The sequence below is a fragment of the Mesoplodon densirostris genome, chromosome 7 (assembly GCF_025265405.1).
Source record: "Mesoplodon densirostris isolate mMesDen1 chromosome 7, mMesDen1 primary haplotype, whole genome shotgun sequence".
Classification (NCBI taxonomy): domain Eukaryota; kingdom Metazoa; phylum Chordata; class Mammalia; order Artiodactyla; family Ziphiidae; genus Mesoplodon; species Mesoplodon densirostris.
In genome coordinates, this window is record NC_082667.1 from 62851924 (window position 1) to 62865241 (window position 13318).

The 13318-nt window shown below is 39.6% G+C and overlaps 1 protein-coding gene across 4 annotated transcripts in view; it reads left to right on the forward strand.

Annotated features, from left to right (window-relative positions):
* The window catches only part of ZNF215 (zinc finger protein 215), a 45925-nt gene that overhangs the window by 30198 nt on the left and 2409 nt on the right, over positions 1-13318 (forward strand). Inside the window, exons 6-8 of one of the 4 annotated variants that reach the window (XM_060104304.1) lie at positions 204-258; positions 896-974; positions 8268-8341. In XM_060104304.1, the coding sequence (XP_059960287.1) occupies positions 204-258; positions 896-974; positions 8268-8285 (152 nt within the window). In that variant the 3' untranslated portion in view covers positions 8286-8341. Of the gene's footprint in view, positions 1-203; positions 259-895; positions 1616-8267; positions 8342-13318 lie in introns of those variants that run through there. The other 3 variants (XM_060104305.1, XM_060104306.1, XM_060104303.1) reach the window with 3 other exon arrangements.

Here is a 13318-nt window from a genome sequence, read left to right on the forward strand (position 1 = left end):
CTCCGCTTTGCCCTCTGCACCCCTGTTGCTGTGCTCTCCTCCGTGGCTCCGGAGCTTCCCCCTCCGTCACCCCCGGCTCCGCCAGTGAAGGGGCTTCCTAGTGTGTGGAGAACTTTCCTCCTTCACAGCTCCCTCCCACTGGTGCAGGTCCCGTCCCTATTCTTTTGTCTCTTGTTTATTCTTTTTTCTTTTGCCCTATCCAGGTACGTGGGGAGTTTCTTGCCTTTTGGGAGGTCTGAGGACTTCTGCCAGCGTTCAGTAGGTGTTCTGTAGGAGTTGTTCCACATGTAGATGTATTTCTGATGTATTTGTGGGGAGGAAGGTGATCCCCACGTCTTACTCCTCCGCCATCTAGAAGGTCTCCTCCCAGCCGTTGAAAATGAGGCCATAGGGACCTTTTGGTGATCCTCTTCTGTTTCTTAATTGTATGCTCACAGCTCTTGTTTACTCTTGTTCTCGAAGGTGACAGAGAAGCTAGATGGCTCCAAATTTTTAAAATCATTATTTTCATCATAGCAACTGAATGTCATAGCCACTTGATCTCTCAACACCTTGCCCTCTACCTTCACTTTTCTTCAATTCTGCCACTAGTGATAATTTGAGAAATCTCTATACCCTAAAATTAATTTTCTCCCCCAGCAAGGAGGTTGTCTCTGTGCTGCGCCCAGTAACCCAATCCTGAACCCCATTTAGAGGATCTATTTTCTAGGACCACTTTGGTCCCAATAAGTATTTCAGTCTGGGTCCCAGCAGGAAACAGTTTCTAATTTTAAAATAATTGGATAATAGTTTAACAATCTGGGACTGTTTAAAGAGGTGTGGGCAGAGTTTAGGGAAACCACAAGAAATAGGGAAGTATTCCAGTGGTAGTAACAAGGGGGTGTTTTATTCCTAGGCCTGAAGAGGCAAGAGGAAGAGGAAGGAGCCATCTCCAGAAACTGGAAGGGAGAAAGTCATGTAAAGAAGGCACTTTGGTAAGAGCTGTGACTTCAGATCTAGAAGAGCAGCCAGTCAAAATTAACCCTCCAGTCTGTCAGTGCTTCCCATTGGCCAAACCTAGTCAAAGCCAGAGGGCTCTGGAGCCTATTGATGTAGTCCACTTAGGCCAGCCTCCCAATGTTGGAGAAGGATAGGAGTGAATTTAGAAAGGCAAATGGAAGATGTCTGATACAGAATCCAAAATGACTTGATGAGGGACTTTTAGTGGACCTTAGTCTTCCTGAATATATCTATGATTCACATCCTTGGGAGTCCATCTCTCCTTGGACTAGCTTCTGTACCCAATTAGGTTATCTGTAGCATAAGTAGAAGTATTTTTGTTTGTTTGTTTTTGAGATACAACTGACATATAACATTAGTTTCAGGTGTACAACATAATGATTCAATATTTGTATATATTGTGATCACAAGAAATATAGTTAACATCCATCACCACACGTTACAAATTTTTTTTCTTGTGATGAGAACATTTAAAATTTACTCTCAGCAACTTGGAAATATACAATACAGTATTATTAACTATAGTCTCCATGCTATACATTGCATCCCCAAGACTTACTTATGTTATAACTGGAAGTTTGTGCCTGTTAACCACATTCACCCATTTCACCCCCCCTCACTCTTCACAACCACCAATCTCTTCTCTGTATCTATGAGTTTGGTTTTTTTTTTTTTTAAGATTCCACATATAAGTGAGATCATACAGTATTTGTCTTTCTCTGTCTAACTTATTCCACTTAGCTTAATACCCTCAAGATCCATCTGTGTTATTGCAGATGGCAAGATTTCCTTCTTTTTTTATGGCTGAATAATATTCCATTGTGTATAAATATACATACTGCATCTTCTTTATCCATTTATGCATCAGTGGACACTTAGGTTGCTTCCATGTCTTGGCTATTGTAATTAATGCTGCTGTGAACATGGGAGTGCAGATATCTTTCCGATTTAGTGTTTTCATTTTTTTAGGATAAATACCCAGGACTGGAATTGCTGGATCATACAGTAGTTCTATTTATAATTTTTTTAAGAACCTCCATACTCTTTTCCATAATGGCTGCACCAATTTACATTCCCACCAACAGTGCACATGGGCTCCCTTTTCTCCACATCCTTGCTAATACATATTATTTCTTATCTTTTTGACAGCCATTCTAATAGATGTGAGGTGATATGTCACTGTGGTTTTGATTTGCATCTCCCTGATGATTAGTGATGTAAAGCTCCTTTTCATGTACCTTTTGTCTTTGTAAAGACGTCTTTTCCAATCCTCTGCCTATTTTTTAATTAGATTGTCTGTTTTTGCTATTGAGTTGTGTTTATATATTTTGGATATTAACCCCTTACCAGATATACTGTTTGCAAATATTTTCTCCCATTTGGTAGGTTGCCTTTTCATTTTGTTGATGGTTTCTTTTGCTTGGCAGAAACTTTTCAGTTTGATGTAGTCTCACTTATTTTTGCTTTTGCTGCCTTTGCTTCTGGTGTCAAATCTAAAAAATCATCTCTAAATCTGAAGTCAGATAAAACTGTGAGTTGCTTAAAGTGTACATCCTGGTGATTTGATATGTATACACTGTGAAAGGATTCCCCCCATCTAGTTAATTAATACATCACCTCCAGGCCAGCCAAACTTCTTGAAGGTGTTGTCCATACTGGCTCTGTACTGATGATCCCACTAACACACACCAGTACTTTTTTCAAGTTTGTGTATTTCTTTGAATAAAAAAAAAAGTATTTCTAGGGCTTCCCTGGTGGCGCAGTGGTTGAGAGTCTGCCTGCCAATGCAGGGGACACGGGTTCGTGCCCCAGTCCAGGAAGATCCCACATGCCACGGAGTGGCTGGGCCCGTGAGCCATGGCCGCTGGGCCTGCGCATCCGGAGCCTGTGCTCCGCAACGGGAGAGGCCACAACAGTGAGAGGCCCGCGTACCACAAAAAAAAAAAAAAAAAGTATTTCTATTGTTTGCACTAAATTATGACTGGATTATGAACAGTGGCCCTGACTGGGATCTATTCACTATTACCTTAATAGATGTCATCTTTTTTTTTTTTTTCTTTTTTTTTTGCGGTATGCGGGCCTCTCACTGTTGTGGCCTCTCCCGTTGCGGAGCACAGGCTCCGGATGCGCAGGCCCAGCGGCCATGGCTCACGGGCCCAGCCGCTCCGCGGCATATGGGATCCTCCCAGACCGGGGCACGAACCCGTATCCCCTGCATCGGCAGGCGGACTCTTAACCACTGCGCCACCAGGGAGGCCCAATAGATGTCATCTTTGAACTTAGTAATTTACCAATACTAGTTCTGCTCTGTCAATTTTCTCCAGGGACTCCTTGATAGTCAAGTTGATTTCTCTTGCCCTCATTACTTCATTTTGATGTTGTAATGACTGAAATAGGTTATTTCTTAAAAGAAGGATCTACTATTGTTTGTCAGAGACATTAACTAGGTACCACTCTAGCAAGTGAGGAAAATCATAAGAGATATCACTTACTAAATATATGTGACAATGAATTTAGTGGCTAAAAAAACAGTTTCTGAGAAATAAAAATATGTAGGATTAGTATTTTGATTTCCCTTTTTTAATGAAAATGCTTCTTATAAAACATTTCATCTCCTAATATAGTCTTAAGAGATATGGAAAATCAAACTTCTAGGTTTTAATCCTGGATTTGCTACTAATTTGTCCTATAACCAGTTATTTAACTTGGGACTCTGATTTCTCACCTGAGAAGGGGGATAACTGGTCCACATTTTGATTGTTATACAGCTCAAATGAAATAATATATTACATATTACTGAAGTACAAGAATTGCAAATGAAGTGCAAATATATAATTTTCATTATTATTAGCACTCAGTGATCTAGCAGTGTTTGGCTCATGGTAATTGCTCAAAAGTCACAGCCATTATAACTATAATAATTGACCAAAGAAGCAATAGCCTGGCTCAGAAATTAACAGTCAACCCTCCAAAACATCAAATGCAATAAATTCTAGTTCCAGGGATGAAGGATTCCTCAACTGTGTGTGTTCAGGCTTTCTAAGAGTCAAACTTATTTTTCTGTGGAAGAACCTGTAGCACCAGAATTCATCATAGATAGAGCAGTTCACGTTTAGATAGGGATAAATCCCACCCTACCCTACCACCTACTTTAATATATTGATATTTTCAATTATGAAATGCTTGGAAATTTTCTTTCAAAAGGAGAGAGGCGTGCCTTTACTTTTCCCATCTATCATTGAACCAGGAAAGGAAGGTAACAACTCTTGGAGACCTATTCAGAGCTAAAATATAAACTACGGAAAAATCCATTCAAAAATCCTGTGCCTGTGTTAGTACTCTCAAATATCTGAATGTGTGTGTCTGTGTTTATACATGTGAATGCAGGCTTACCAAGGATAGCAGATACTGACTAGATCAAAGCAGTTATTTCTAAAACAACAAAATCCAGCAAAAACTAACACTTGGGAGCATATTCACCAGTTGCCTGACAGTCTAAAGGTGGGTACTGATGGGGATCTGCCCAGGTGGAAGACAGCAGGAGAGCAAAGGGGGCCTTTTGCCCACTGGAAGATAAAACCAAAGATATCTGGTCTAATACTAAAATATAGGCATAACTTGGAGATATTGTGGGTTTGGTTCCAGACCACCTCAATAAAGAAAATAATGCAATAAAGCGAGTCACGTGAATTTTTTTTTTTTTGGTTTCACAGTGCATATGAAAGTCATGTTTACACTATACTGTAGTCTATTAAGTGCACAATAGCATTATTTCTAAAAGAAACAATTTACATACTTTAATTTAAAAATACTTTATTGCTAAAAAATGCTAACCATCATCTGACAATGCAGGGTTGCCACAAACCTTCAATTCATAAAAAACAAACAAAACTCATCATTTGTGAAGCACAGTTAAGTGAGGTATGCCTGTATACACGTCATAGAGGAAACCAAGTAATTAAAAAGGACAGGAGCTGGAAGGGTTGAGGGAAGAAAAGGAAGAGGCTATTAGAAGATTAAACTTCCAGGAATAACAGAATTTTCCTTTGTGTCTTCATGGGTACGAAATGGTAACATCTCAATGGTTTTGATTTCTGAATGAAAATGTATAACTTTTTGGAATTAAAAAAAAGTCTAAATCAATATTCTACATCAGCTACTATCTGTTTGGTTCTTTGATCCTAAAATAATTCCTTCATGTTCACTATTTAGTGGATAACACAAAAGGAGAAGGCTGCCATGAGGACTACCTGCACAGTGACTTGCTTGATGCTGTTTTAAAGTTTCATTTCTTGTCAATTGCATTATGAATATAAAAAGAGTACTAGTTTAAAGAGGAAGGGAACTTTTCAATCAGATTTCTCTTCCTGTGACTCAGTTTTCATATAAAAGCAACTGGAAGGCTTCCCTGGTGGCACAGTGGTTGAGAATCCGCCTGCCAATGCAGGGGACATGGGTTCGATCCCTGGTCTGGGAAGATCCCACGTGCCGCAGAGCAACTAAGCCCATGTGCCACAACTACTGAGCCCACGCTCTTAGAGCGCATGCTCTGCAGCAAGAGAAGCCACTGCAATGAGAAGCCCACATGCAGCAATGAAGACCCAACACAGCCAAAAAAATAAAGAAAAAAAAAAAAGCAACTGGGAATACTACTTCTGTATGGGGCATGTGTAAAAATTTTAATGGATTCTTTGTTCCTAAACGCCAAAATTCTAAATTTTTTTCTCTCAATGGACTTGAAGTCATTTGATGATGTGAAGTTATGATGATACTGTCTCTTCAACAGTATCCATCCCTTAAACATTTATAGTGGGTCAACACTGTGCTAGAAGTCAGAGACACTCCAGGAACTCCTAATACCTATATAGAAGGTACTATGGAAATGATGTGAAAGCACAGGATTCCAGAGACCAGATTTGACAATGTTTAAGCCTCCAGCGTGGGGACAAGATCGCCGAGATGACTCTGAAACTGCGTTTCCAGATGGAGAAGAAACGCTTACTGACCTGAGTCCTAGCTATGAAGGGCTCCATCCCTCCTCTTCTGTTCTCTTCCCCTAGGGAAGGGCAGAATGGTGGGAAGACAGCCGGTGGAGTGTAGGGACTGTCACTTTTGTAGTCTGAAGAGGTCAGCTTCTCTAGAATAGAGCGCTGTAAACCAGCCCGGACCCCCACCCCCTCCAGAAATTAGGCAGATCCCAAACCATTCGCACCAGCTCCCAGAATAAAGTCGGCCCAGCTCAGCCGAGTGGTCTGAGCTCACTGCTACTGCACGAGCAGTAGGAGTTCCGTATGAGCCTTAAGAGATCTTCACTAAAGAGCGTGTGCAATTGGTAGCTTCAGCCTATCAACAAAAATAAGAAATCAAGCTAAACCTCTGCTTGCCCTCAGGAGTCCCTCCAGTCTGAGAGTTGGGCAGGCCTGAAGGCTCGGACTGCTTGCCAAGGCAGTAAGGATACTTGAGTCCTCGCCTAAGAAACAGTCTAGCCACTGCAGCCTCTGGACGTATCCCTCCGGGAGGCACCACCCCTTGCAGCCCTGGTGGAGCGGTTTGGCGCCAGCACAGTCCACTGCTGCGTTAGTCCTCCTGCTGTAGAGCAGTGGGGCTTTCCTGGCCAGGTTGCTCATGTATTCTCTGCGGATCCCAGAATCCACACATTTTCCCATGAAAACTGGGTAACTGTTCTGTCCTTTGGGCTTCTCTTCAATTGCTATTAGAAGTGTCTGGTGACCTCTAGTCTCCAGTACTATGAAACAGACTTGCCATTTGGTGCCTGGAGACTTGGTGAGATTTCCAGCTGGGTCTCACCACTTGGTTTCCTCAGACTAATCGTGAGCCTTTCCAAGCCACAATTTTTCTTGACTATAGAGTGCACTTAGTAGGACCTTTCTTGACGTGATTGTGAAATTAAAATGATGTTAAACTTTTGAGAAGACTTCCCGGCAATAGTGTCCTGTGAAAATCAATAGTTTACTATGTAGTATGCACTATTCTAGAGATATAAGTTCACAAGAGACCTTAGGACTCTTGTTATCTCAACCCTTTTAATGTACAGCTAAGCATACTTAAGCTCAAAGAGGTTAAATGATTATCCCAATTCCGTATCATCAATAAAAGGTAGATCTTGGATCAAATGCCAGCAATTCTTCAGTTACTTAAGCTACTGTGCCTTTCACTGTTCACTAGGAAACCTTTTCAAAGAATGTTAAAGTTCTAAATCATTTGCCAATTAATTTTAATATTTGGTGAAAGACACCTGTACACATGACTCAGGGTGGTCTGTATTCTAAGTTGTAGAACCTAAGAAGATGAACAAAAACATACTATAGTGTTACCTTTTTTACTGGATCACATAGTTTTTCAGGCTAGTGTACAGTATTCAATAGATATTAGGATTTAGTCAGTTAATTTGGTAGGCATTCCTGACAGGATCTGCCTGACTCTGATAACTTGGCCTACATAGGATTGCTGATGACAAGACTCCCAGTTCACCCTGACCCAGTGATTGATTATAAAAGTTCATTGACATTAGGTAGAAATATATGCTGTTTTCATAAAAACTGATCTGAGCTCAGGCATCCTGGTTCTTAACCACTAAACTCTTATTCTTAAGACTGCGTATTTTGCTCACTCTGCTTGAAACACTTACCAACCTCCCTGCCCCATCCCCTGTCAAGTTACTTCAGTTTATTCGGGACAAAGATTAAAACCATTCTCTGGAATGCCTCCCCTGACTCTTCCCCAGGGTTGGGCTTAACTATCCCCATGGCACAATTTGAGCTTTATATTATCCAGATGAAAAAACCCTAGACTTTTAGGAGTAGCTCAAACCCCAACATGAAGTCGTTAATTTGGACAGACTGATTTCACTGTCCCTAAAAGACGATGTACTCAACTACACATTTTTATAAGCAATTCCTCCTGTGTGTAAACTATTTTGGCCTTTTTACCTATTGAAATTCCATCTAAAGTCCAAGTTTAAAACCCCTTCTGATATATTCATCATACTCAAAGTATATCCAAAATTTAATTATTTCTCTTGCCTCCACTGCTAACATTATGTTAACACCTTATCTTTCTTAGGCATCACTAAAATACTTTCTAATTGGAATTTCTGCTTTGGCTCTAGCCGCTACCTTCAGTTAATTCTTAACACAGCATTCACAGTGACCCTGGTAAAATTTAAATTTAGACCATGTCGCTTAAAATCTTCTAATGGCTTTTTATACTATCTTTAAACTCATTTTTTTAGTGACTGTGTTTTCCAGGGCACACTGATGAAGTGAAAAATAAATCCAACAATTAAAAAAGGAAACTGAGGACTTCCCTGGTGGCGTAGTGGATGAGACTCTGTGCTCCCAGTGCAGGGGGCCTGGGTTCGATCCCTGGTCAGGGAACTAGATCCCACATGCATGCCACAACTAAGAGTTCACATGCCACAACTAAGGAGACCACATGCTGCAACCAAGGAGCCCGTGAGCCACAACTAAGGAGCCTGCCTGCCACAACTAAGACCCGGCACAACCAAATAAATAAATATTAAAAAAAAAAAAAAGGAAACTGCCTCCTCCTATCAAAACTCATTGACACCACCTCATTGTCTTGTCTACTATATGGCTTCATGACCTCCATTCTTGCTCTTTCTCTTCCCCTCACTCTACAAAATATCCAGTCTCTGGATATCCAGTCACTGTTGTTGAAGTCTTTTCCAAATGACATACTGTTGTTCCTTTGTTTAAGATTCTTTAATGTCTCTCCATGACCAATAGAAATTTTTTAGCTTGGCACAAGAAGTCCCTCATGATCTGGCCATCCTCTAACCTCACCTTTCGCCTTTATATTTTATAATCCAACAGTGTGAAGTACTTAGCTTTGACACTGTTGTCAGGTACTTTGACATTACTTGTAGCTTGCTGTATACATCATGTAATTTCATTATTCCATTTCTTTGCACAAATTATACCTTCTGCCTCCTATCTTTTCTTTTTTTTTTTTTTCTCAGTACGCTGGCCTCTCACAGTTGTGGCCTCTCCCGTTGCGGAGCACAGGCTCCGGACACGCAGGCTCAGCGGCCATGGCTCACGGGCCTAGCCGCTCCACGGCATGTGGGATCTTCCTGGACCGGGGCAAGAACCCGTGTCCCCCGCATCGGCAGGCGGACTCTCAACCAGTGCGCCGCCAGGGAAGCACCTGCCTCCTATCTTTTAACCCAATAACTGAATATAGAAAATCATTATAAAAATTACCTAAAATAGGGCTTCCCTGGTGGCGCAGTGGTTGAGAGTCCGCCTGCCGATGCAGGGGACACGGGTTCGTGCCCTGGTCTGGGAAGATCCCACATGCCGCGGAGTGGCTGGGCCCGTGAGCCATGGCCGCTGAGCCTGTGCGTCCGGAGCCTGTGCTCCGCAACGGGAGAGGCCACAACAGTGAGAGGCCCGCGTACCACAGAAAAAAAAAAAATTACCTAAAATAATTGAAAACTTCATACATAAGTACATTTATGGCAGTTCAATTCATGATATAAAAATTAAAACAGTCTAAATACCCAATAATATAGCGGTAAGTATTATGGTACAGCCACACAATGGAATGTCATGTAATCATTAACACTTTAAATAAGTTGTATGTAAAATTTTATTTTTTTGAAAATAAGACACCAATAAAAATATAAAAAATACAGAAAAGCATGAAGAACATAAAGATAACCAAAGATCCTCTCAAAGAAACCCACTAATAACATTTTTGTATATATCCAATGTTTTCCCCATGGAAATATCTGTATAAATATAAATAGAATCTTATCCCACAGAGTTCTATATTTTGTACTCTAAACACCGTAAGTATATTCTTATTATAACATTCTTGGAAAATATAAGTTTTAATGACTGCATAAAATTACATCATATAGATGAACCATAATCTATATGACCTTTCCCCTATTTACGGGGGAGGGCAGCATAAAAATATTTTAATAAATATCTTGAACATTTATCTGTGTATGTGTTCTAATGTGGTTCAGAATGCTTAGCCCAGATCCACCACTTTCTGGAGAAACCTATTTGAACATCAGCCCTTACAACCATGTTATATGCCTTATCACTTCATCCCTGGGCATGTCTGAAAGCACCAGAGTGAACAACTGATACAAAGCTAGCCAATCCAAAGGCTTACCAGTAGTCTATAGTTTGGCCTGGCCTCAAAGACTTGTCAGGAGGTAGTAATTATAAGTTGAGCCAATCATCTTCCCCTACTCAGAAATCTAAACAGAGACCCAGAAGTTACAAGTTAGTGGTGGGCAATAAAATTGAAAAAATATATTCAAGGATGTGGTGGCAATTATAAGCATGTACAGAGTGAGTAAACAGGAGGTCAATCTGTAGAGAGGAGAGGATAACCAAAGAGAAACAAAAGTTCTTGAAAGAGTAGCCTCCTTGTCTAATGGCTTTCTACAGCAAATTCTCATATTGAAGCTTCTGTCCTTGTGTTTTTTCTTTTTTGGTGAGATTTTAAAACATAATGTTATATAACAATTTTTATATGAAATAACTTAAGTGGATCTCTGTTCTTTGCAAATAGAACTACCCTAATAACACAACAATGTAAAGCAATTATACTCCATTAAAGATGTTTTAAAAAAAAATGAAGTACCCTAATAGAGTGTAACTCTATTTCCACAGGATATACACTAGATATTAAATCACTATAGGACAAAGAGTAATAACAATTTTAAGGCTTATAATTGGCCAAATAGCTTTTCCAAAGCATGTCAGTTTACCCTCAACATAGTGTGTAAGTATCAATCATTCTGTACTCACTGAAAATAGCTATTACAATTTTTGTTAATGATAGTGTTATTTTCATTGCTTTAATCTGTTGATGTCCTTTGCGATTTTTTAAAGTAGGTGTCCATCTCTTGTATTAACTTATAAAAGTTCATAACTATCCTAATCAGGGCAAATATTTTCCCTGTTGTCTTGACTTCCACATGTTCTTAACCTATAGTTAAATTTTTTTTTTTTTTCTTTTTGCGGTATGCGGGCCTCTCACTGTCGTGGCCTCTCCCGTTGCGGAGCACAGGCTCCGGATGCGCAGGCCCAGCGGCCATGGCTCACGGGCCCAGCTGCTCCGCGGCATATGGGATCCTCCCAGACCGGGGCACGAACCCGTATCCCCTGCATCGGCAGGCGGACTCTCAACCACTGCGCCACCAGGGAGGCCCAAATTTTTTTTTAATGTGGTCAAATTCCTAGGTATTTTTTCTGAGTTCTTCCATTTCATCAAACTCTCAAAAAATGCATGTGTGTTTTCAACCATGTAAAAACCCACTTTGGTGAATTTTAAACATTTTATGTTTAAAATGGAAGAACCTCCTTTAAAAGAAAAAAAATAAAGAGGGCTTCCCTGGTGGCACAGTGGTTGAGAGTCCGCCTGCCGATGCAGGGGTGCAGGGGACACGGGTTCGTGCCCCGGTCCGGGAAGATCCCACATGCCGCGGAGCAGCTGGGCCCGTGAGCCATGGCTGCTGAGCCTGGACGTCCGGAGCCTGTGCTCCGCAACGGGAGAGGCCACAACAGTGAGAGGCCCGCGTACCGCAAAAAAATAAAAAATAAAAAAATAAAAGAAAAAAAAGAAAGAAATCTTGTGCTAATCTTGAACATGAATCAGAAAAGATGGATGGGGTTAAGTTGTGGCTTTGTTTTTGATGAACCAGCCTTCATGAAACCATATGGAGGTTCATGGAACACAGCTTGAAAACCTGTGCTTTAATCAATATATATTAGATCAGTATATATGATATAGATCATGAGACGAAAGCCTAATTCTATTTTTCACAAAAGAGTTGAATAATTTTCTCAGCACCATTTACTGAGTAATCCTTCTATTCATAAATCTTTTATCATATGTAAAGTATTTAAGCATATCTACTTAGTGTTTTATATATATATATGTAATCTATATACTGGTTTATTTTTAAGCTGTTTAGTAATAACAGCATTCTGAACATTTTTTCACATGTACAATCAAGTTCTCAATATTTTAACTTCAATATATCATTTATTATATGTTAGGGCAATCTCATTAATCTTTCTTATAATTATCTTTGCTCTTCTCCAATATCTGTTTTTCTTAAAAGACTTTAGAATACTTTTTTCAATTTCACATCTCATTGGGATTTTTTTTTTTTTTTTTTTTTTTTCTTTTTGCGGTATGTGGGCCTCTCACTGTTGTGGCCTCTCCCGTTGCGGAGCACAGGCTCCGAATGCGCAGGCCCAGCGGCCATGGCTCACGGGCCCAGCCGCTCCGCGGCATATGGGATCCTCCCAGACCGGGGCACGAACCCGTATCCCCTGCATCGGCAGGCGGACTCTTAACCACTGCGCCACCAGGGAGGCCCTCATTGGGATTTTGATGAGATTGGAAATAAATCTATAATTTAAGAACATCCCCTCTATACAAGTCCCCTTTTATTTTCAATTAAATGTTTTTTCATTATTTTCATTCTACATTTTTGCTATTTGTTCCTTTTAAAGAAATTTTAGTATTTCAAACCCTTTTTTGCACCCATTGTATTTTTCTGATTATTACAAGAGTTTAGGAAACTATTGGTTTTTATATTATTACCTACCTTAATGGGTTTAATTAGTTCATTTTTAATTAACCTTTAAAAGCATATTGTAGGCATGCTTTTGTTTGCCTAATTAACATTTGCCTATTCTTTTATATCAATAAATCAATATTGAGCAATCAATCAATTGAAAATTGGTCAATTGACCAATATCGTTTTGCTTTAATCTTTTCTGTTGTAATAGCATATAAGTAAACTTTTAATTCAATCAAGGGTTTTCAAAACTTTTTAAGGGGAGATTTAACCTATTTTGATAAATTTGATTTCCTCTCATCTTAATCCATGTTCTCTCATTTTTTAGATCATCTTTTATTTTTGTTTTCTGTCTTTTGCTATAGGGACTGAATATTCATTGCTTTTATCTTCTCTGTTTTAAAAGAAATATGTTTTTAGTTATTTTAGTTGCAATTTCTAACTTTGTAAAAAAATATTTAGACCTTTATTTCTAGAGTTGTTAAAGTCAAGAAGAAAATGTAATGAATCCATGCTATTTAAGGTCAGAGATGTAGCACACTTTCTTTTGCTGTCCTTCCCTTATCTGGCTGCCAGATTTAGCAAATAAAAACACAGGGTGCTGTTAAGTTTGAATTTATATGAACAAATAATTTCTTAGTATAAGTTCCATGTAATATTTGGGACATACTTATACTAAAAAATTATCATTGTATATCTGAAAATCAAACCTAACTGGGT